The sequence below is a fragment of the Lissotriton vulgaris genome, chromosome 1_1 (genome assembly GCF_964263255.1).
Source record: "Lissotriton vulgaris chromosome 1_1, aLisVul1.2, whole genome shotgun sequence".
NCBI lineage: Eukaryota > Metazoa > Chordata > Amphibia > Caudata > Salamandridae > Lissotriton > Lissotriton vulgaris.
Genome location: NC_141685.1, coordinates 1,736,135,329 through 1,736,161,096, shown reverse-complemented (window position 1 = coordinate 1,736,161,096; position 25,768 = coordinate 1,736,135,329). Strand labels below are relative to the sequence as shown.

At 45.5% G+C, this 25,768-nt stretch overlaps 1 protein-coding gene across 4 annotated transcripts in view; it reads right to left on the bottom strand.

The window, feature by feature from the left end:
- The window catches only part of SAXO6 (stabilizer of axonemal microtubules 6), a 569,878-nt gene that overhangs the window by 133,102 nt on the left and 411,008 nt on the right, over positions 1-25,768 (bottom strand). For all 4 annotated transcript variants that reach the window (XM_086919018.1, XM_086919016.1, XM_086919015.1 and 1 more), the window contains one exon: positions 5,995-6,241. In XM_086919018.1, the coding sequence (XP_086775144.1) occupies positions 5,995-6,241 (247 nt within the window). The remainder of the gene's footprint in view (positions 1-5,994; positions 6,242-25,768) is intronic.

Here is a 25,768-nt window from a genome sequence, read left to right as displayed (position 1 = left end):
CCTTTTCTTCCCTCGATAAGGCGCAGGTGTGCTTTAAGAACCTTTTCTACTCTCAAATTTTTGTGGGGGCCAGCCATGGCAGAGGACGCTCGGCTGGCTGTTTCTACACACATGGCATTCCCTGAACTTAGGCATTTTCAAAGGACAGGACCAGACCCACTCCGGGGATTTCTTCCCCACCAGGACAGGGTACAGAGGCCGTAACCACAGAGGGGCCTCGAGGGAACAATTCTAAGCGTCCAGGCATCCCAAGCATTCTTTAGAGCTAACAGTGGGAGGTCTTTTAGCTCTTTTATGGCACAACTGGAAGGTTCTTACCGCCGATGCTTCGGTTCTGCAAACCATACAAGGTTTCCAAATAGAGTTTTATGGTTCTCTCTGTTCAGGTCTCGCATCCACGGCCACTGATTTTTTCAAAAACCCAAAGAGCTTTGAAAGACCTGCTCCGGAAACGGGCTATCTCACCTACTTCTCCTCACCAGCGTGGTTTTCTCAGCAACATTTTAGTTGAGAAATGAAACGAGGGCCAGATGCCTGTGATCAACCTCAGAGAATTTGACGGATGGATAGTGTATTCGCCACTTCAAGATGGAAGGTATACACCTTCTGCACGATCTACTGAGTCCGGATAACTGGATGGCGCATTTAGATCTCAAAGGTGCTTTCTTAAAAGTCCTCATATTTTTCCTGCACCGCAGATTCCTCCAATTCAAATGGTGAGATCAGGTTTACGAGTTCAAGACACTCCTGGTGTTTCATCAAGGTACTGAAGCCAGTCATAAACAATCGAAGGCTCAAGGTTATCGTTTGATAATCTTTCTGGATGATCTTCTTTTGATGGATCAATGTCCAATTACCTTGTCCAAACAATTGCAGACAAAAATTCATCTACTGGCGAGCTTGGAGTTCGTCATTGAGAAGAAGTCGCTGATGACCCCTCCAAGCAGACCACATTTTCGGGTTTTATGGACAACTCTAAGAAGAGGACCCTAATTCTCCCATCTTAGAATATTTCAAAAATCCGACAGGAGCTGCGGAAGAGATTGTCCAGACACACAACTTCATTACAACAGATCACAAGGGTGGTAGGTCTTCTCTCGCCCTTTCTGATCCCAATACACTAAAGGGTCCTGCAGCAGCTCAAATCCTTGCACCTCTACAAGGACTCCAGTATTCGGAACAAGTCCAGTTGACGGAACTAGTCAATTATGAAATGAGATGGTGGCTGGCACACATGAAGGCATAGAACGGGCGGGTAATTTTTGGCTCAGATCCGGATCTGATTATCTAATCCGATGCCAGCAAGTCCAGATGCGGTGCTCGCTGCGGGGATTTGAATACAGGTGGAGAGTGGTCTGCTGAAGAGCAGTCACTACAGATAAATTGTCTGGAGCTCACGGGCAGCTCCTTTGCAGTCCAGTGTTGGATCAAAGACAATATAACTTTTGTGTTCTTCTCAAGATGGACAATCGGTCGGCAGTCCGCTATATCAATCATCTGGGGGCTCCAAATCGAATCTCCTGGCAGACTTAGCCAAGGAGACTTTTTGCGTAGCCAGCAATGTGTTAATGACGGCTGAGTATCTTCTGGGTGACCCCAACAGGATGGCGAATAGGTGCTCAAGAAAATGGTCAGACTTGAGCCTGTGGCAATTAGAGGTTGGAACAACGCTGGGGCCTATTTACGGTGGACCTGTTTGCATCCAGGCTGGACCACCATGTGGCCAGATACTTCAGCTGGAAGCCAGACCTGCTAGCGGCAGCAACAGACATTTTCCTTCAGGATTGGTCAACGGTAAAGGGGTATGTGTTTCTCCCCATCCTGATGAGCATGTGCCTCTCTGCGCAGCTAGAACGTCAACAGGCGTCCATGTTTTTGTCACGACTTATGGGAGATCTCAAGTATGGTTTCTGGTTCTTCTAGAACTTTTATAGGATTCTCCAATACTTCTACACAATGCTCTCGATCTCCTCCGGGATCCTTTGGGCAATTGTCACCCCCTCACGCTGCAACAGAGAATGCCTCTAATGGCATAGCGGATTATAGGGAACGCTTTCATCGTAAGCTGAGAATATGTTGGACACCACTTGGGCAGGGGGCACCAATAAGAGATACACATCGGCATGGTCCACATGGGTTTGTTGGTGTCTGCAATAGAGTGTAGATACTTTGGAGTTTGGTGTTGTCCCAGTGATGAAATTCTTGTCCTCATTAGGATCTTGGGGCCTGACATAGCGCACAATCAATTCGAACTGATTTGCTATTTCAGCTGACCACATACTGATCCAAGGTGTGAATAGAGGTAAACAGCCTCTGGTGTGTAATTTGATGAGGGGGATCTGTCTGGATCTTCCCACAGAACCATAATACTCAGCATTGTGGGATGTCAATAAGGTGCTCCACCTTTTTAAGTCTTGGCAGCGTAATGATTTTTTGTCACTTAAGGAATTGTCTACAAAATTGGCCATGCTGCTATGCTCAATGTCTTGTTGCAGGGTTTTGAGTGTGAGAGTGCTCGATATTACCGGGAAGGTTTTTACCCCTCAGGGTGATGCCTTCAATATTTCGCAAACAACAAAATCTAAAGCGTGAGTGATATCTTACCCGGCATTGGATAAATCCCCCAAGATGTGTGTGATTAGATGTTTAAAGGCTTATGAGAGTATGACAGAGGAGCTCGGTCCCCCAGGGGAACGACAATTGTTAATAGCACTTGAGATACCTTTCAAAGCCGTCTCTGCTCCCACCATTGCCCAGTGGATCTGTTGGGGCATGCAAGAGGTGGGTATTGATGTGTTGCATTTCAGAGCTCACTCCGTAAGAGGGGCAATAGCCTCCAAAGCCTTTACTCTAGGGGCTCGACTAGAGGATGTTCGTTATTCGGCTGATTGGTCTTCGAACTCTATATTCAAATGGTTTTACTTTAAACAAGTGATTTAAATGCGGCATCTCTGGTGGTTGACAAACTTTAAACGAGCATAATCCTCGCCTCCGTTCCGGACATAGAATCAAAAAATTCCTAGCAATCAAAACATAAAGTTTCAATTTCATTAAGGAGACGGAGGTGAGGATTAGTCCTGCCCAGGTCTCTACAAACTTCTCACCACACGGGATTATTATTTTTCCTGAGGCGATGACTGCTAATCATGGTACATGGTACGAGTGATCATGAAGTCCAAGTATGACCTGTTCCTTCAGGATTAGACATTTGGAGATTTATTTGGCTTGGGCTTAAATTGACCAAATGCAATGTTGGAAGTTATGACTAGGTTCTTTCATACCCAGACGAGTGACAGTCGATATTGTTTTTGAGGTTCGGAGTCATCTAAAGGGGGTACATTTCCGTACTGGAGCATCTTGGGTCGCACAGAAAGAGGAGGTTGGCCAGGATGCAGTCGATGATATAGACATGACCTGTGTTGTGATTGGTTGAACTTATTTTGTAGTCCTTTCCCAGAGTTTCATGGGAAATGTAGTTTAAAGTTGAACATTGCTATAATGAATAAAAAAATAAGGTTTTGAGCATTATCCTAGCCTCCTTGTCCTTATTAGAATTGAAACTTTCTGTTGCCGTTGCTAGGAAATTTTTCCTTCTCACACAAGATAAAATTAATTTTGCATAATTTCATTTTATTTTCAAGAAATTTCAGAATTGTGCGCCCCACCGTTGTGGATTTGACATACAAACATTGGGAGCTGTTTTTAGACACATCTTTACTGCATCAATTAGAGGGCCAATCCATATAGATTCATGAAAGGGAGGTTTAAAATGTTTGACCAAGCAGTCTGAACTCTTCTAAAAATGACCAGGATGAGCGACAATGACACGCAATATACGTATGTGGTGTGATCTTAAATGTTGGATTTGCCCATTGCATCAAAAATGAAAAACGCACACCATCACTAACTACCTGTAGGAAATCATCTTTAATGCCTTTCAGAAGGTCTCCTGCACATTTTTCCATTAAGTCCCAAATGGGGCCTATCATATTTTGCTAAAAGAGCTGATGCACTTACCGCCTTTATGTTATAATTGGTGTATCCGATCAAGCTCTGCTTTTATGAGGAAGTGTAGATTATGTAGCATGGAAAGTAATGATTCTAAAACTCATAGACTTTGATAGTCACTTGTGGTTTTTTTAAATGTATTTCTATTACAGCAGCAAAATGTACATTTTTCTGTGAATTTTCCGGGATTGAAACATTTTACCCCCATTGAGGAAGTGGCTCAAGCTGAAAATGTCAGGCGGGCGACTGGTTTGAGCCAAAAAATATCCTTTGTGAAACAGTCTGTCCGCTTGTTGGCCTGATGCTTGAGTTTTGAATGGAAGGATTGCCCTCACATTCAATTCTCACACAAGATACTGCAAAATTAATTTTGCATAATTTTCAGGAAATGTCATAATTTTGCACACCCCTGTTGTGGCCCTGCCTTACAAACATATGGAGCGGCTTAAAGGTTATGCATTATTCATGAGTCCCCATAAATTTACGAAATTCTGTCAATTTTACAGGTGTGAAAGTTTTCACCTTCTTATAGGACTGGCTCAAGCAGAAAGCAGGAGACTGGTTTGAGCAGAAAAAGTAATACGGGAAATAGTCCCTACTCAAATTAGTCTGCTTGCTGGCATGATGCTTTACTTTTTAATAGAAGCATTGCCCTCATGTTCAAATGTCACACAAGACACCGCAAAATTAATTTTTCATAATTTTGCTTAATTTTCAAGAAATTTCACAATTTTGTACACCCCTTTTTTAATATGCTGCACAAACATCAGGTGCAATAATGCAGCTTTTGTCATCACTGAAGTCTAGAAAATTACTCAAGCAACATAACGTAGTCCTGGAACCACTGGGACATGGGCATTAGTAGAGCTTTAGTATTGCAGAATGCCAAAGATCATTGGTGGCATCATCTTGAAATCTATGAATGGTAGGTTTTGTCCTGCAACCGCATCCATGTCATGGGAGGCCTAAAATATTTTCATTTTTCAAGTAACAATTACCACCTGGAAAAGTTCAGAATAGTTCTAAAGCATGTCACTTTAATCATAGCGAGACAATCTTTAAAATTTACAGTAAGCTGACTTGCTCTATAAACACTGGCAGCTGTATGCTGTACTTGTCTAAGCAATTTTACCATTTGCAGTACTCCTCAATATAGAACGCTACTGCACAGAAAAAAAACATTTTTCTGCAAAATATATAATTTTTAGTACTATGTAGTTTTTTTCTAATAAGCATTTAGGTGACATAAACTGTTGCAAATCTTCCAATTTTCATGCAAATGTTTGAAGTCGTAACATTTTGCAATTTTTGTGAAGATTGTCACAGAATTTTGTTAAGATTGTATAATAAAAAAGCAACTTTGCAAGGCTCCTATATGAGCAGCCCCAAAAGAATGAGGGCTTTAAAAAGTACTGCAAATAAATAAAGAGAAAGAAAGAAAAACATAGATATTGCTATCCTCGTTGTTACTTGCTGTGAGTTTCTGGCACCTGCTAGAAGCATACTATGACAGGACACTGACTTTGAGCAATGACATCCAGCTGGTAGGCTGCACATTGTTTATGGCACTGTATTTGCTGTATAGGTTCTTAGGAATTAAACGGCAGCATACGGAGCAGGTCCAACTTCCTGGTACTTACAGGTGCTCAGTAAACTGTCAGGTATGAACAAATCTTGGTTTTGATAAAATATGTGAAATAGTACTACAATGATAAGGGCTGTGTACATGGGCTCCTCCTGCGTGTACAGAGGAGCTGTCCAAATTAAAGGCTCTCCTTCAATTAACTATCCTCTTCGCCTATGTGTTACCATACTTATGTTGTTCATATTATAGTTCGGCCTCCTGTTTCTGTAGGCGCCTGAGGGCGTATGAGAACAATTTCTGGCAAAACGAGCAAATAAGAAAGGTAGAGCAATATATAAAGACACATATACAACCACAAATACAAATAAATACATACATTATTAAGTCAGAGCAGATCTTACCATTATGTTGAAATTCTGGGTCTCTGAGAGTTCCTTGAATTCGACAGGACTGGCTCCGGTATGGTGAATTAGAAACAACTGGAGACTTTTGCAAAGGCATAGTGTTCCAATGTTCTTGGTGTGCTTCAACAGGCAAAAATATTTTTTCACAAACACCCAGTTTTGGCCACTGATCTACCCTCAAAGGTATAGGATCGACAGTTCTCATTCCAGCCGCACGAGGTGAAAACATTAGCATATCTTCATCCTAAAAATGTCAAAAAAGCATTAAGTAGGAAAAAAAATAATATTGAAAACCCAGTGTGGTACACTACAGTTATATTAATTCAGTAAAATAGAATGATAACAAAAACCACACTCAAGCATACACTATCTTATGCTTGAGTGCGGTTTTTGGACACTTGCTATATCTGTCTCATCAGGATTCTTCAAAGTGTTAGAGAGAGGGAGAACATAAACTAGAGTTGAGATGTGGAAGATGAGCTGATATGTTCGTCCTTATAAGGTCGCTTTAAGTAGTAACAAATACATCTTTCAAACTAGATTAAATGAAATAGAATGTGCTTGGTGTGTGTGAAAATGTAATGTGAAAGTACTAGTTAGTACAATATGAAGTTGATGTTTACATACACACATTATGTTTCCAATTTAGAGACACAGTGTGACAAAGTGATCTCCAGAATCCAATGGCTGCAACTTTGTCATTGGATCAGGAACCCTACCAGTGTTTGATGATGCTATGCTCCTTTGTGCTATTCATGATGACCTGTTCAACCCACTTTAATTAAGACGATGAAAATTATACTGCGGTCTCAGTGCCTGAAGTGTCAAAGGATGTGAGGAACAGGTACTGGTACATGAGAGTGCTGGGATCTGATGGCAGCAAGAGAGTGAAAGGCTGGATGGCAGCGGCATACCAGCAAGATACTAAGGAATGGGGCTGTGGTGTGAAGAGAAGAGCGGTGGGAAGAGAGTGCAGAGGAGAAGAACTCACCCACAGCGCCTACCCTATGGCCTGACAAGAAGATTGGCCCTCAAAAGAAGTATTCTGGGAGGGCTTAGACTTATCTGTTGCAGATTTTCTAAAGGCATTGTGATATTAGACATAGATTTAGAGGGGACAATAATTACATGGGAGGGAGGAAGGGATAAGGATAATGATTTATCAGCAAAAACAGCATATAATAGCATCAATGACACACCAAGAGTAAAACTGAAAAGGGTTATACATTATGACTTCTGCATTATGAGGTAGAAAAGTACAAGTTACTTACCTTCAGTAATTTAATATCTGGTAGAGACACAGTCTATCTGGAAATTCCTTAACTTTTGAACTCTACCAAGGCGCCAGTCAGGATTCGGAAAGTTTTTCAGCAGTACCTCTGTGTGCCGGGGGAAAGAGTTGTACGGCTTTATGATGACGTCTCCGGATATGACTTCAATGGAGCCAAGTCCTATACTGTGTGCGGATATCAGGTTCTTCTGTGAAAACATCTGCGCCACAACTCAGAGCCACTTTAGAAACTGGCTGTGGAAACAGTGTGCCCAAGAACGATCAAAATCTTTTTAAAACACTCATTACGAACAACATGAAATGGTACGCCAATACCATCCAAATGGTTTATGGTAAAAAACCCACATTAATTAACAATGCTTAGGCTATGAGAAACCCTGCACCCTGAAGCAGAACTATTCTTATACAGGGAACACCATCCACTCTGCAGACTACTCACCAATGGAAGTGAGAGGCATGAACAAACAAATACAAGACCCATGAACACCAATAAAATGTTTGTTGAGTTACGAATCTGTGGGATAGGGACTACCAGTATACAAACCAGCATTGATACAGGGTATAACCCTTTGTCTCATGGGTCTTTCGCAGAGCGAGGAGGATGGGCACAGAATTAAGGAACATGCAGCTAGACTGTGTTTCTACCAGATATTACATTACCGAAAGTAAGTAACTTGTACATCTGATAGAGACATCTAGCCACAAATTCCTTAATTTTTTTATTAAATACCATAGCTATACCCACCGGAGGAGAGTCTGCGAATTAATCCTACAACAGATTTCAAAGAGAACCAGTCGATCAAAACCAACAATCAACTAAATGTACTTAGGAACAGTTGGAAAAGAGCCTGGCTCTTAATAGTACCTATGATCACTATCACTTGGTATGAAAAAAATCGAGCCCTGAGGGAAAAGGTGGAAGAGACCCCAAAATAATCATCTGAGAGTTATCAGATACTATCATCTATCCTCCAAGGGTAAAGAGACGTCGTGGACCTAAAGGGCCGAGAACCATCCAAAATCCTTATAATCTGCATTCTTCACATCAATCAAGAAGTATCAAAGAAGAACTGCTCTGATAAAATCCATAAAGAAGGACTCACAGGACTCATCCCAATTATACTAAAATGAATGAGCCTCAATACAAAACTGAAGACATAATCTGTACACCGTTAAAGAAGAACAATACCTCCCTCGTATATAGAACATTTTCTTGGCCAAATGAATTGGTGGACCGCAAAGATCTACATAGGTTTGTCCCCGCATGGCCTTAGGAGCAATTGCCTGCAGTCTGAAGATGACCTCGAGGCACCAACGGGAAATATAGAGGGAGAAATAACCGCATCTCACACTAAAACTTCTTTCTGTTTTCTTTTTTTTTTTTTAAACCAAACAGGTGTAACACATGCACACAGCCGTGCATACACTGTATCATACACTGTATACATAACTGAAAAACCCAGTTCAAAATTAGTGAAAAAGTTACTACACCTTACAACAAACCACCTTAGGTGACACATACCACCACAGGTAACCTGCCATAAGATATGCCTTGTGCAAAACTGAACCCTTGCCAGTAGTAAACACATGAGATCACACTTGAGATCCAAAAGAAAATTTGATTGTTAGTCCACTGGTTCTTATATATATATGAATATATATACACACACACACACACATATATATATATATATATATATATATATATATATATATATTTATATATATATATTTTTATATATATATATATATATATATATACACACACACACATATATACACATATATACACACATACACACATATATATATACACACAGATATGTGTATACATATACACACACACACACACACACACACACATATATATATATATATATATATATATATATATATATATATAAATATACATATATTCATATATATATATACACACACATACATATATACACACACATACACATACATCCTTTGTCAAAGTTCGCTAATCCTCCGGCCTCCAAATGTTGGCAGGCTCTTAGAGCGAGGGAGCGACCCCCTAGTATTGTTGTAGATGCTAATTTAATAAAAAAGTAAAGCTCAAGCCCAAATTTCATATAGCGTGGTATTTATTCCAACAAAATAGTCAAATTGTGTTGGAATAAGTACCACGCTATATGAAATTTGGGCTTGAGCTTTGCTTTTTTGTTAAATTAGCATCTACAACAATACACATATACATATATATATATATGGAGCAAATTCTGTTCCCAGTTGAGACCACAGAAGTAACGGACCACCACACGACTTGCAGAGTGTCACAGCGAACTTTTATTATCCATTTTGTCAGCAGTGCAGGTAGGCATTTAGAGTGTCACAGCGAACTTTTATTATCCATTTTGTCAGCAGTTCAGGTAGGCATGACGCGTTTCGGGCAGGAACTGCCCTTGATCACATAACGGAAATGCAGTTAGTGTCACTTTAAATAGAGCACACACTCGTTTTTTTCATTTCTAGATTGACACCACGTGTTCTAGTAATCAAAACCATAGAAAACAGACTTTTTTAACGTGTTGGGTGTTTTACATGTGCACAAGAAATTGCAACTTTGCCAGCATAGATATAAATATAGCAACATAATTTATATTGCACTAAAATAGAAATTCTTTCAATGTAGTGCAGTTTGCAACGAACATATAACCGCTTAAATGCGTATTGGCGTGTACCAGTATCAAACCCACAGCCTAATACTTGAAAACTATACAATACAACTATCGTGTCAAATATATAGTGATCCAGTTGGTAAAACCTTCGCAATTAATAAATAACATGTAAATATGTTAAAAATGGTAAAAAGTACCTTCAATACATGAAAGGTTAATTAATAATATACATAAATAAATATTATGTTTACAATGGTTATGCAAATGGCAATTTACCTTATAACTGGCTATAACATAGCTGATATGTAGATAAGTTTTTACACTAGCTTGTAAACATGGCACGCCTTGAGGTCACGTTGCTTATAAAAAAAGATTACTATTTATAAAGTGCTAATGCTGAGCTAATACAGTAAGGATAGAGCCTCTACCCTTAGGCTGCTGGTTCCTAAAGAGATAGATAACCAGATGCATTTAAAGTCAACTTTCAATTGTAAAGTGCTGAGTGAAATAAGTGCAACCAGAATAGTGTAAAAGGTTTAAAAAACATAGTGATACTAGGGAGAGATAAAATCACAGGTTCAGAAAAGATCGCTCAAGGATATTGGTAAATTATTGTTTCCATATAGTGCTGTAGTTCTATGGACTACTGGTGATGAAATAGACACAAGCGACATATCCAATTTCGTTTGTGGATGGGGTACAGGACACAATAACTTGAATTACAGGAAGGTATGCATGTCCTCCCTGTCATTAAGGCCGTTAGGATGCTTAGAATCAAGGTTGAGAATGTATCTAGTCTCTAACTGCCTTAGAGCCTTGTCTCTGTCCCCACCTCGCTTGGGTACCGGTGCCTGATCAATTACAAAATAAGTGAGACAATTTACATCTTTGTTGTGGCTCACTTTAAAATGTCGGGCTACCGGGTAAGCCGGGTCACTGTGGATAATGGCACGAATGTGTTGCAGGATGCGCATATGTACGGGATTTTTTGTACTGCCAACATAACGTAGGCCGCAGGTACACGTAAGAACATAGATGGCGTACTCAGTGCGGCAGTCATATTTACCCCTAATTGATTGTGCTTCGTTTTTAAATGGGGTATTGTAAGTGGCAGTGTTGGCTCCAAAGTTGCATGCCCTACATGTGGCACATTTGCGAAATCCATTACTGGTGGGCATCCATGTTTTTATACTAGTAGACCCAGTGGAAGTCTCTTTGGATAAGAGATTCCCTATGTTTTTAGATTTTCTAAATGTCACGCTTGGATGTTCTAATAACGTAGTTTTTAGAATAGGGTCTGTAAGCACAATGGGCCAATTCTTTTTCATGATGTTGCGTATTTTGCGCTCCTGTCTACTGTAGGTGGTGATCAGTCTTGGGGAACTATTATCATCTGCTGTACTCGAATCTACCTCAGTGGTGCTAGGTAGCAGGGTGGATCTCGGTCTTTCATTAGTTTTACTCATGGCCTTGTCAAGAATGTCCTCGCTATACCCTCTTGCTCGCATGCGTTCTAAGCATGACCGGCTACAGATGTTAAATTGTTCAGGCGTGCTGCAAATACGTTTAAGGCGCAGCAATTCACCATAGGGTATGCTGGCAATTAGATGGCGCGGATGAGCACTAGATGCATGTAATATTGCATTTCCAGCAGATGGTTTTCTATATGCTGTGGTGGTTAGTGTGTCATCCGTTATCAGTATTTGGACATCTAGAAATTCGAGCATAGTGTCACTAATGTTTGAAGTGAAGTGTAAATTAAACTCATTGGTGTTCAGAAGTTCAACAAACTCCAACGCACTCTGCCTATTGCCCTTCCAAATAACAAAAACATCGTCTATATAACGAAGCCATGAGATAACATTGTTTTCAAATATAGTTTTGTGTTCCTTCATGAGGACCTGCTTTTCCCAAAACCCCACATGCAAGCATGCGTAGCTCGGAGAAAAGCAGGCCCCCATGGCCACCCCTTGCTTTTGTCTGTACAGTTCCTTCTCAAATGAAAAGTAATTGTTATTTAGGCACCATGAAATGAGGGAAATCAACATTTTGTTATGCATTGCATATTCAGCAGGACGTGTGTTTAAGAAATGTTTCACACCACGTAAACCACATTCGTGACGTATACTAGTATAGAGAGACTCTATATCTAGAGTTAATAAAATCCATTCCTTCGACCAGGTTATGTCACTGAGGTGCCATAAAAAATCACCAGTGTCTTTCAGATAAGAGGGCATAGTTCTTACCAGGTCCTGTAAGTAGAAGTCAATATATATATATATATATATATATATATATATATATATATATATATATATATATATATATATATATATATATATATATATATATATATATATATATATATATATATATATATATATATATATATATATATATATATATATATATATATATATATATATATATATATATATATATATATATATATATATATATATATATATATATATATATATATATATATATATATATATATAATTGTTTTTTTAATTACCCTCCTTCAAGAACGAACAGCCATGAATTCTACAGGACTGTAAAGCACCAAAAGAGAATTAGATACATCAAAAAGACCAGTAATATCTAACATTAGACAGAAAAACATATACAGGAACACTGTAGGAGATTAAGAAGAAGACCCTCTTATCCCAAAAAGATCTCCTACTATGCATCAATGACTAAAAACAGCCTTAAGAGTTTCAGACAATGCCTCTCAGACAGTCTAAGGTATTGACTTGAGTTTATACCACTGTGTTCCAAGATTGAACAAAGGAATTACCTAAGCCCTCCAAGAAAGGAGGGATCTACGAACCCTTGTATTCAAAGGAATACAATCATGGTTGTTCAAAATCGAAACACTCATAATACATATGCAGTCAACTTCAAGTAAAGAAAAAGAACTGCACGAAATACACAGGTTAAGAAAAAACAAACAAGAGTGAAAGGTAGCACCGAAGAGAAATAATGGCTATGAGCCCACCATAATGGCCCCTAAAGGACATATAATATAGTCCAAGAAGGACCAATCAAAAAGCAAACAACTAGACTAGGTAAGTAATACACATACAAGCTATATAATAGCCAACCAATACTCCACTCAGCTTAAGGTGTATACCATAAAAGGTATAAACTCTTCAAACTAAGCTCCTCATCAGAGTAAAATAAAGAACAAAACAGCTATGCAGCTGCTAAGACCATCCAGAGATCAAACATAGTCAAAATTGGAAGTAATCTATCTACCAATAAGTAGTGCTTAGTATTTCAACACCACAAGCACAACAACAGTTGGGGCAGGAAATAAACCTTTACTCAACTTAAAGATCGATGACCGTGGCTGCATAAAAGGGAAGTAAAGACCCGAAAGGGGCATATTACAAGTGCATCAAGGGCCATAGTGGCCTGAAAAGACTTGCAGAACCTCAACCCTGCAACAAAGTGTGTCTGCAAAGAGCAGTAAAACAAGCCATAGCCCACCACTGGAATCAGTGGTGTAAAAATCATACAGGCTGAGGCAACTCAGGCAAAAAGGAGGGAAATCCGCAGAGCAGGGTACCCTCTTCCACGCAAATTGAAAAGGAAAGGAGGAGAAAGGCTAAGGGTCTGACCCCCACCGACTAGCCCTAAACCTGCGCAGTGCAGCATCTGCTTGGACTCCAAAAAGATAAACCCCATCAAATGGCATGTCAACGAAGACCGACTGGACAGCTTCTGAAAATCTAGATGTCCTTAGCAATGAGTGCTGGCGTAATGCCACAGCAGACACATGGCCCGCCCAATGGAATCAGAGGAATACATTCCACACATGATGAGCAGTCTGGCTGCCTGACGGCCATCTGCAATCAACTGATGTAACTCGCCCCTGTTAGCCTCGGGGAACAAGGGTAAAAGTTGTCTCATAGACTCCCACGAAGCGTGGAGAAACAGTCCGAGGACGCTGGCCATATTAGTGGAGCGTTAAGCTGCACTACTTGAGGAACAAAATCTGCTTCCCACAAGAATCCTGTATCCTGGACTCCTTATCAAAGGGGGAATGAGGTAGGTTCCCCATCTCAGCTGTGGTGGGTCGGCTGTCGAAGAAGGCAATCGGGGTCACCAGGGGCAGGGCAGCATGTGTGGGCAATGATGCGGCCCACTGGCACCCCCGACTCAGGTTGTGCCCAGGCCCCAACAAAATGTCAGTAAGTGCCTCACAAAAAAAGAGCACCCGTGAATCCCTGACTGACCGGGATGAAGGACCTCAATAAAAGGGTCTGTAATCTTTTCCACAGTAAGTAGAGTAAAATGCATAACATTCAGCTACTCTCCTCACAACCCCCGCCAAAGAGGAACTGGGTTCCAAGGCAAGGTCAGGAAATGAGAAAAGGGAGGAAGCAGGGGACAAATCTAGGCCACTTGTTTCACCCAACTCTACAATCTACATGTCCGAGCCCAAAGGGGCTACTGGCTGGTCCAAGGAGGTCCTCTCCTCACAACCTTCCCCTAACAGGCCTTGTGGATCCTTCACAGCATCGACCGGCGCTGCATACAGCTTCATAAACAACATTGAACGGCATTGAGGCGAAGTCGACCTGCATTGAGGTGACTCTGTGCCGACATCCACCTGGGAAGGAAGAAAAAAGTCAGCTGGTATCTGTGCAGATATCCGGCGCCGCGGCGAAGCCAGCTGCACAGTGAACGCCGACTCCAGCTGGGAGCCTACTGTCGCCGCAATGACAGGCACCGTAATAGCGACCGACTTTGTGCCCAAGCCGATCGCCAATGCTGGCCCAAAGGACATTGCACCAGTGCCTCAGAGTCTGAAGACGGAACTGCCACCGAGGGCGAACCCATCGGCGATGACGCAGTCACTGTGCCTACGACCTCCTTGGGACTCGCAGGCGCTCCAGAGGGAGATGAGGACCCAAAGACCAGATGGAAAGCCTTGTAGTACTCCTGCATCTGCTTCCAGGTCACCCCGGCTCCAGGGAAAACTGGGAGACTCAGGAGTGACGCCAGAGCGAGAGTCTCAGCACTAGGGCGAGAGACTACTTTGCAATCCATATTGCGTGTCGAAGATGCAATAGAGCCCTGGGTCGTCGTCCTCTTGTGAAGCCACTTACCGCGTGATGTCGACGGAGGCTGGCAATGTTGTCCACAGGGTGAAGAGTGGCGCTTCTGGGAATGACCTCTGGCCTGGGTGGAAGACCGATGATGTGAACTGGAAGTCTGTGACAACCTTGCCGTCAGAAACTCCATGCACTGCACCCGTAGCGCCTTTGGCTTCAGCGCTGACAGGTGTCACACTCATCTGCATTGTGGTGCTCGCCCAGGCACCACATACAGAGTGTGGGTTCGTACCCGATATCTTGCAAGCACAGGACCCACACAACTTAAACCCAGAGGGCATCGAGCCGAAAAACGGCCAGAGATACCCCTCTCCAGATCCACTGTAGCGTGAAAAAAAGAAACTGATATCTGTGCGCCAGAGGGTACTTATATGGCTCCACTGACGTCATATCCGGAGACAATGTCATCACAGAGCCGCACAATGCCATCCCCCGGGGCGTAGAGGTACAGCTAAAAAAAATTCTGCATCCAAAAACATAAATTAGACCCAGTAGTCCTCCAAGAGACACATATGGTGGGGACATGTGTAGATTCCTGGGAATAGATCGGTTCAGGTTGTTATATGATATGCATGGTACAGTAGAAGTCCAAGAGGAACAGCAGTGATAGTGAAAAAGGCAGTCCCATTTCAAATTATTAAAATGTGATCACATCCTGATGGTTAACGGCCATCACAGGTGCTTGAGGATGCCAGAGATATGCTCCTCAAAATCTGCAGGAGAGCATACTTGACTAGTTGGGTCCATTATTACGATATTGACAATGAGGCAGACAGATTGGTAGTGGGGGAGGAGGAGGAGTAAGAGAGAGTACATTGCTGGCTATATTTGCCTGAACTTTTGTCCTGACAGGCATGTGGAGTCTGAAATATAGCAAAGTGTAAACATACTCCTACTTCTGATTGATACATCTACCTGCGGATTCCTCACCTTCTGAATATCTACTTACGCCAGCTTGAACAAAAACTTTTTCAATAGCTCTCCCAAGTCAACAGGGGTCATAGGTATCATCATCACTGGAGCCATAAAGAGCACCCGTCAGCATGCTGACGGCAGTTCCCTTTTTTCCGTGCCTTTCATATAAAACAATTTTTTCAAACTTTTCCATTTGGAAATTGTCAAATTTCAACTTAGTTTTCTTATAAAAAAGGGCAGTATTTTGGACGAAGTCACCACCTCGAAAATCAGGCTTCAAACCCTGCAAAGACTGTCAGGGTCAGATGTTTATTACTGACCCTCATGATATTGGTCTTTGGTGTTTGGGTTCAGATCATAATGTGGATTTCTGCTCCAGTTGCCAGCGGATGAACCCGGAAGGCCCTAAAGGAGATAGAGTAAAAGTTGTTTGTAGCCAGAGCAAGGGATGAGAAAAGGGGTTGTCGCAAGTCTAATAGTTCCACCCACACATGTGGCGACTCCAGAGCAGGTATTTAATATATCTTCTTAAGAGGTGATTTTTGCCTTTCTTCAGGAAGGCCTGTGAAGACACTTAAGAAAGAGACAGATAATGCAGCCTATATACCTAGGCTACAATGGCCAGATTCTTCATCGTGATCAAAAAAGGGCCAGTTCATTAAATATGAGTATAATTTAAGACACTTTGCAAACAGTATAAATCTTCTCCACAAACCCCTTTTTTATGGGAGAGATGAGGGAGAGAAGGGCAGAGGAGCCCCATAGACTGACATTATATGACTAGAGCAGTCACGTAAATCGTATCTACGTTCAGAAGAGTCTGTTTGAGGCTTACCCGCACGGGACCCAGGCTTCTGTTGTTGCCAATTTTTGTTCAAGGCTTCTTAGGAAAGACTGGACGACCCTCCTTGTCCAGAGGGGTTTACTTTGTACTTGTGTAAATGGTCTGACTCCCAAATTATTGCGACCAAGGAATGTGTAGACATCCGCAATAATAATTGGCAACTGTCACTACCGATCAGCATCAGCCACCGCCGCTACGCATTGGTGCACCTGCAAGCAAACTCAGCAGCCACTACAGAGCCTTAGGTGCCAGAGGCCGCTCTAAGAATGTCTCTATGGGGGTTGAAGGGTGAGGTAGCATACTTCAACGCTGGAGGTACAGCATGAACGGACGCATGTTTTATGGTACCATAAGACAAGCATATGGTCTTATGCAATCCAGGCCTCCCCGCAGCAGATCAGTCGGCTCCTCCTTACCTCTGCCCAGGGTCTTGCAGTGTAATACCGCTGTGTCTGGTGTCTGTGCAGCACATCACAGCCATACTCATACTGCGGCAACAGCATACAGGTATACGGTCATGCTCTCAGGTAGGCTACGTGCCCCCACGGGGTCACGCTCCCAGAGCCAGCAAATGACGATCTCCACCACAGCGCTCCGAAATCCCTCGCTCACTGCTGCAGTATTGGTTCCACCACTGCGCTGTCTCCGCGCATCCGGCAACCCATCAACACTCCTGGAAACTAGGCCGCACCTGCTGCCACCCTAGGGTCTCAAATGTTTCCATAGTCCAGGTTTAATTTTCATCTGAAATTTAACAGCAGCTTTAGATGTCATATGCGTAGGCAATAAACCAAATGAGTTATGGGCACAAAAAGTTTCGATGGTGCCAGGATCATGCCAGATGGTAAGCCAGGCTCGCAGAGAAACTCTAAGGAGCCACCATCTTGGAGCCAGGCAAGCTACACTCCGACCTACCCTGTTATTACCTGACCCAGAGAATACAGGTCTTAAATTAGCAGAGGTATCATGTAGGAATGTGGTAAACCAACAAGGTCCTCCAAGACAGCGTGTCTAATGGGGATGGAACATTGCAGTGAAGGTGACATATAAAGAGTGCGGTGCTCAATTTGTTATGTAAGAACTGGATAAAATGGAGAACACAGTTAGGACAGGAAGATGACACAGAAAAGTCACAAGATATTGAGTAGGCCTGGGTTTCCAGGGAGATGAATATCCTAAACCAGAAAAGAATGCCACAGTCTCATTGCAAGGACATCCTGGCATCAAGGTCAGAAAGGCAGTAGGAATAAATCAACAAAAACATGGCATCCGTGATGGACAGTTTCTCAGTTGGGGCAGTGATTGGCGTTCATTACAGATCGTAATGGCAAATTTCTTGTGTCCTCAGGTCAAGGTTTTCCAATCAATGAAGGCAACTGGGTACCAATGTAGGAATTTCCGGGTCAGAAATGGCAGACCAGTTATAACCTGGCAACTGTGTGTTTTCTTGTTTTTTTCATATTTATCCAATCCATCACCAATCTTACTTCCAAAAAATCATTATATATATATATATATATATATATATATATATATATATATATATATATATATATATATATATATATAATATATATAATAATAAATAATAACAAAGCATTTATAAAGCTCAATGGTTCCACCATCTCGGCGTGTCCCCGCGCTGGGTGAGTTGACTATAGACATAGCTACTCCTACCGCCACTACTTGCTGCACGAAAACAGGTGAGTTTTCAACATCCTTCTAAAATTCCGTTCAGAGCCCTCTAGCCTGAGATTCACAGGGAGGTTATTCCAATGCTGCGCAGCCCGGAATCTAAATGAGCGGACACCCATCCTGGCTTTCTTGACCCTGGGAATGACCACCATTCCAGTTCCGACGGACCGTAACGATCTTTGGGGCACATATCTGGTAACCAAGTCACTTAAGTAGTTCGGGCTAGCGTTGTTAAGAATGCGATGACAGGTACGAAGAGACTTAAAAATAATCCATTGTCTGACAGGTAGCCAGTGCAAGGAGGTAAGAGCTTTCTTAGAAGCTGCCCTCCTAGGTTGATTCAGCACAAGCCGCGCCGCCGAGTTTTGCAAAACCTGTAATCGACTAAGACTATGTTCCGTGGCCCCTAAGTATAAAATATTGACGTAATCGAGGCGCGACGTTACAAGTGCATGAACCATGGTCTTGCGAGCCTCTAGTGGGAGCAAGTCCAGTGTCTTACGCAGGGACTTTAGCACTCCGAAACATTTGCCGGCCACCTTACTTATGTGTCCTTCATAGGAAAGTGCTGGATCCACCCATACCCCCAGATTTTTGGCCTCTTTACAAGGAATGGGGGTGGGACCCAGGCTCGACGGCCACCATTCCGCCGACCAGCTGTTGCTACTTCCCCCTACCACCAAAACCTCAGTTTTACTACTGTTCAATTTGAGGCAGTGCTCATTCATCCAAGTGGCAAGGTCCTGCATACAGATTTTGAAATTGGATGCAGCACACTCCGGAGCTTGAGATAGGGAGACCAGCAGCTGGGTGTCGTCTGCGTAAGAGACAACCCCAACTCCATGCCCCTGCACTATCTCTGCTAAAGGGGCCATATATAGATTAAACAGCGTGGGGCTCAGGGCTGAGCCCTGAGGCATCCCTTGCTGCACATCTATATCTCTGGAATGATGCATGCCCAGCCTAACCTGGAGGCTCCGCAGTGTTAAATAGGACTTTATCCATTTTAAGGCAGATCCTGATACGCCACCTTTACTAAGACACTGTAGCAAGGTGGAATGTGCTACAGTGTCAAAGGCTGCGCTCAGGTCTAACATGATTAAGGCCATGGTATGCCCCACATCTGCTCCCTTCCTGATAGTTTCAGTGGCCCTTAAAAGAGCAGTTTCCGATTGAGCAGGATGCAGGAAGCTAAATTTTTCCAGATATGACATTAGTTGTTGGTTTACCAACTTCTCCGCCACTTTCGCAAAAAAGGGTAAAAGAGAAATTGGTCTGAGGTTGTCACGTCTACTTATGCTTAGGCTAGGCTTCTTCCTCACTGGAAGGACAATGGCACGTTTCCAGCTTTCAGGCAGTGTATGGGAGCTAAATGAGACCTCCATTAGATGTCTGATATATGGTTCCAGTATATCCAGGCTGTCTGTCATTACCTTAGCCGGGGCCGGGTCATTAGGCGAACCAGACTTAATACCAAGACAGATCCTTTTTAGCATCTCCGGGGAGGGAACCATAAAATGGTTCAGATTACGAGCTACTACCGACTCTGTCATCTGAACTTCAGTCTCTACCTCAACTTGTGGGGTGTCTGAGAAGGACGAGTAGATTGCTTCCAGCTTCTCAGCAAAGTAGGTGGCTATACGATCACACTCCTCCACATCCCCTATATTGGTATTATTCGACTGGGCCACTGAGGAAATTTCTTTGTATATTTTGAATAACTCCTTTGAGGCATTCTCGGCCAGGTCAACTCTATTTTTGAAGTAGGTGGCTTTAGACTGTCTCAGTAATTTCTGATATTTACGATGATGAGTCTTATACTCCAATTTATCCTGGCTTAGGAAACCTTTACTCCACTTCCTCTCCAGTCGTTTGCATTCGGTTTTAATTACCTGCAGCGCTTGGGTAAACCAGGGAGCCGTTTTACGTTTCCTGTTCCCCTTCTTACACTGGAGAAGCGGCGCCACCATATCAAATGCTTTACTAATGCGTGTATCTAGATTCAGACAAGCCGTGTTACTGTCCGTCCCCCCTGGAGGGCCACCTTCCAACAACTCCTTATTAAATCTCCCCTGATCCATGGTTTTCCACTTCCTGTAAGTACACATGCCCGTCTCTACTCTGATTGTCTTCCTTCGATAGAGTAATCTTCATAGGGCCCAAGAAGTGGTCTGACCAAGGGACAAGAACCGGCTTAACAACTACCACGTCCTCCCAATTTGCGAACACCGGGTCAAGCAGGTGTCCGCCTTGATGGGTGGGGGCTAGTGACTTTAACTGTAGCTGAAATGCCTGAAGGTCCTGGCGCACTTGTAGAGCTTCCTTATTCCGGGGATCATCGAAATGCAGGTTCAGATCACCCAGAACCAGCAATTTATCATGCCTTATAGCTAGGTGGGCAATACTCTCTGGTAAATTTGCCCCAAAATAGGTGGAGGGGCCTGGGGGTCTATAAATCAACAGCCCTCTCACCGTCAGTTTAGAGCTTAATTTTAAAGTGAACACTCCCGCCTCACAGTCGGGACTGGCCATAGATTCCAGCAGACAATCCATAGTGGTCTTATGTATCAGAGCAATCCCCCCTCCTCTACCAACCACTCTATCCACTCTTACCAGAGTGTACCCTGGGGGAAGTGTTTCTACAATGTCCGGATCAGAGTTCATGCCTAACCACGTTTCTGTTAAAAACAGAAAATCTAGGTCTTGATCCAAAAGCAGATCCCGTATTTGAATTGTGTGTTTACTAAGGGATCTGCAATTAAGTAAGCCCCCTATCATAGTTACCTCCCCTTCTGATTTGGCCGGGGCAGTTGATAGCCTAAAAGCACAGTGTGAACACCCGCTTTTTTGCATAGCTACCTTACTGTGTCTGCACTCCCTGTCCAACGGAGGGCATAAGGCCAGCAGTTCCGACCTAGAATATTGTACATATGGGGGGGCGTGGCTTGGGCGCCGATGGCGATGGTCGCCTGAGAGCTCGGCTCCGGGACTAAGCCCGGGATTATCCTGAAAATCGGAGGCTGCGGGGCACCCCAGACCCCGCATTCTGCTGAGTGTACCGACGGAAACCTGCCGGGGCCCCTGATGGAGCTCGGACGAGGGTTGCTCCGGAGTTAAACCGAAGTTTGCGGAGTTGCGGAGTGCGACCCAACATGGCGCCCGGACTCCTTTGTCCCCCTGTTCGGAACTACTGAGTTGAAGAGGTGCCGCGGGTGGCGACTGGCGCCTGGCTTCACCATCCCCGGCTGTTCTGGGCATTGGACATTTACTGGATTGGACCTTTTGCAACGGATTTGCACTCGGTTGGACGGCCGGGCGGGTGCCCACGCAGTGGAGGGCACCGGGAGCGGACGCCCTGTGATCAAAGCGGTGGCCCGCCTCGCGACTTCGCAGCCAGCTCCGTCTTCCTGGCCAGGCCGCCTACATGGGAGGCGCGACACTCTGGCGCCACAGATCATCCGAGGGGGTTGGTGGCCCTCACCCCGGGGCTATAGTGGGTGAACGGTTCTGCCCGACTCGGCGGCGACTGTCTCCGCCCCCTCATCGGTGCCCTCGGACGCCGTGGAGGTGGCGTGAGCCGAAGCGGCGGAGTCTCCACAGGCTCTGGAGAAGGAGGTCGCCCATACCCGAATTGAGGACAAGCACCCGGGAAGGTCGTGGTCGACACCTGCACACGGAGGCGCCTACTCCGGGACCCTCACGGAGTGCCCCTGGAGGCATGGGGAAACCTAGAGGTGCCAAGGGATCCACCCAGACCGCCTCGGACTCTGAAGCCCAGGACAAAGAGGAGCATGGGGACCCAAAAAGTTCTGGTGGCGCGCTGATGCAGCAACAGTTCGACCGTGTCCTAGAGGCGATAGAGACTACGAGATCAGCCCTCCAACAGGACATTGCTCAGGTGGCGACGAGCCTGGGCCTCCTCAGGGCGGACCATGGCAAACTTTCAGATCGGGTCAAGGAGGTGGAGGGCACGGTGAAGACCTTAGAGCCGGCGCAGCGGACCTTGGCTGCGACGATGAAGGACGCCCTGTCCCGAATTGAGACCCTGGAACGAAGGGCGGAGGATGCGGAAGGCCGCAACAGAAGGAACAACATCCGAGTGGTGGGCCTGCCGGAAAAGATCGAGGATGGCGACATGGTGCGATACTTGGAGACCTGGCTCCGAGACACGGTGGTCCCGGAGGGACTGTCCTCCTTCTACACTTTGGAACGGGCCCACAGAGTCCCAGCACGGCCCCCACAGCAGGGACGCACCCCGAGGCCGGTGGTGGCGCGGCTGCTGCATTTTCGAGACAGGGACTTAATCCTCAATGCCGCCAGGCACAATGGCCCGTTCAAGGTAGCGAACAGTCAGGTGAACATCTTCCCAGATTACACCTACGAGACGCAGCGCAAGCGGTTCTCCTTCCTAGCGGTTAAGCGCGAGCTCAGGAGCGAGGGCATTCAGTATTCACTCCTATACCCTGCACGGCTTCGCGTCATTGTCGACGACAAAACCCAGTTCTTCGACACCCCGGAGGATGTCTGTGTCTGGCTCGAACTATACAGGTCAGGAAAAGATGGCTTTGGCTCCTCGTATCAACAGGCAGATGAGCCGGAACAACGGCGGCGATCCAGGAGGGTCAGAAATCGCCGCGGCCGCACGGGAGGGCCCTCGACGACGGAGACATCATCGGAACGGAGGGGAGTGCTGGAGGTATTGTCGGAGTTGTCGGGAGCAAGGGATGAAGCCGTCGAGGAGGAAGAAAACCCGGGTGCTGAGGGAGCACCATCGGACTCGGAGGACTCAGTGGCAGATAGTACCCATACACCGGTGATCACACCGAAATCGGTGGAGGACCTTTTAGATGGACAAGGGTAACGGGGTATACTGTCTTGTTTTGGGTGGGGGCCCGGCAGGGGGGAGGAGGTTGCCGTCCTTTATTGCTGACAAAGAGGGAGAGAGGGTTGGGGGGCCTCTGCTTCTGCCCCGGAAGATTTTGACACTGTTTGGGGCTTGTTATAGTCCTGGTGGCCTGGGCGTCGAGGGCCCACTGCCTCCGCCCAGCTCGCACCTGGCCCATAAGGCCTTCCTACGGTGGCGACCGTAGGAGTAATGGGGGTTCTGGGGTTGATGAAGGACGAGGTTTGGATGGGATCTAGATGGTGCAGTTTGGGTCCTGTTCTGGGGTGGGTGGGGGGGGTTTGGTTGGTTTTTGGGTTGTTTGGTTTTGGTTGGGGAAAATGGCCGCCATCAGCGCTGGGAGGATTGATGCCTTTTCTTTGTGGGGACCCGGATGGGGGGACTGTGCAAGAACAATCTGGGACAATGGCTGATGTTGCTAACTTGAAATGTGTTACTTGGAACGTAAGGGGGCTTCACACCATGTCCAGGCGCCACAAGGTCCACGCTTATTTAGTGCGTAGGGGAGTGCAAATGGCGCTGCTGCAGGAAACTCATCTGAACAAGGCGGAAGGGGCGGCGCTTCAGCGTAGATGGCGGGGACAGGTCTTTTCCACGTCGTACTCTGCTTATGCCAGGGGGGCGCTAATTTGGATCAGGGCAGGGGTCCCCTTCCAAGTCACGAGGACAGTGTTGGATCCAGAGGGGCGTTTCGTGGCCATCTCTGGCACTCTAGGGGGGAGGGACCTGAACGTTTGCTGTGTGTACGCTCCTAATGTTGACCAGACTGCCTTCCTTTCCAGGTTATCGGGCTCGTTGGCCCACTTTTTCGCCGGGCCCCTACTGCTGGGGGGAGACTTTAACTCCGTAGTAGATGTGGACATAGACCGCTCGCATCCCCCGCTCCCCGATTCCCCGGTCCGTCGCACGGCTAAGGGTCGTCAGGATTGGCAGGCCCGCTGGGGTTTGACGGACATTTGGAGGGCGCATCACCCCGCATCCAGGGATTATTCGTATTTTTCGAGCCTCCATGAGTTGCATGTCAGACTAGATGGCTTTCTTGGATCGCCCGAACTGGTTTCGGCAGCGGTCCGATCGGAGTACCTATCGAGGACCATCTCGGACCATAACCCCCTCCTACTGGACCTTCGCTGGTTTCCTGGGACGCCGGCGGTGCCCACCTGGAAATTGCGACCCGAGATCCTCGAGGACAGTGTCTTCAAGGCGGACTTGGGGGAGAGAATATCGGATTATTTTGCGTCCAACGGCGGCTCCGCGAGTACTAGGGCGTTAGAATGGGACGCTTTTAAGGTAGTGGTGAGGGGCTACTGTATCTCTAAGAAGGTGGGCATGAGGCGCGTCATCCTGGCTGACTTGGACACAGCGGACCGGGAACTCCGCGAGCTTGAGGTTCGCCGCCCCGGACACCCGGAATTGCAAGCACAAACGGCGAAGGCGAGGGAAAAGGTAGCAGTGGAGGTCGAACGGCTCCGCTGTTTTGATTATAAGGCCTATACGGTCCGGTCTATCGCGGAGGGAGACAGGTCGAGTGCGTTGTTGGCGTGTTTGGCCAACCTTACGCGCCAGTCCCAAACGACGACAAATATGCGTGGGGCAGACGGGACCGAGGTGGGCACCCAACCGGAGATTCTTAGTTGCTTCCGACATTATTATGAATGTTTATACCGCAGTCGCTCCGCACGTGACCCAGACCGGCTTGATAATTATCTTCGCCCACTGGAGCTCCGCACGGTGGAGCAGGAAGTGGCGAAAACTCTGGGTTCCGACATTGAATTAGGGGAGATCCGCGGGGCCATTAAACGGATGGCGAGAAACAAGACCCCGGGCCTGGATGGCCTACCAGTGGAGTTTTACGCAGCTTACGCTGACCTCCTAGCCCCTCGGTTACTGGTGGTCTACAGGGAGGCGAAGAGGCTGGGGCGACTCCCGAGCTCGATGTGTGAGGCGTTGGTGGTTCCTCTCCTCAAACCGGGCCGAGACTCATCCGACCCGGGGTCCTACCGTCCCCTATCGATGTTGACGGTGGACTACAAAATACTGAGCAGCATCTTGGCCTCGAGGCTACTGGGACACATGAGTTCCCTGGTGCATGAGGACCAGGCCGGTTTCATCCCACGACGCAACACGACTATGAATATTCGTAGGTTGTTCCGTTTGCTAGGGGAACCATTTGTGGGTGCCCCGTCCCCGGTAGTCTTATCGGTGGACCTGGAGAAGGCTTTTGATAGCCTAGAGTGGGACTACCTCTGCACGGTGTTACGGAGATTCGGCCTCGGGGAGGGATTTGTCCGATGGACCGCGGTTCTTTATGCTTCTGCTTCGGCCAGGGTCCGAGCGGGCCCATTGATTTCATCG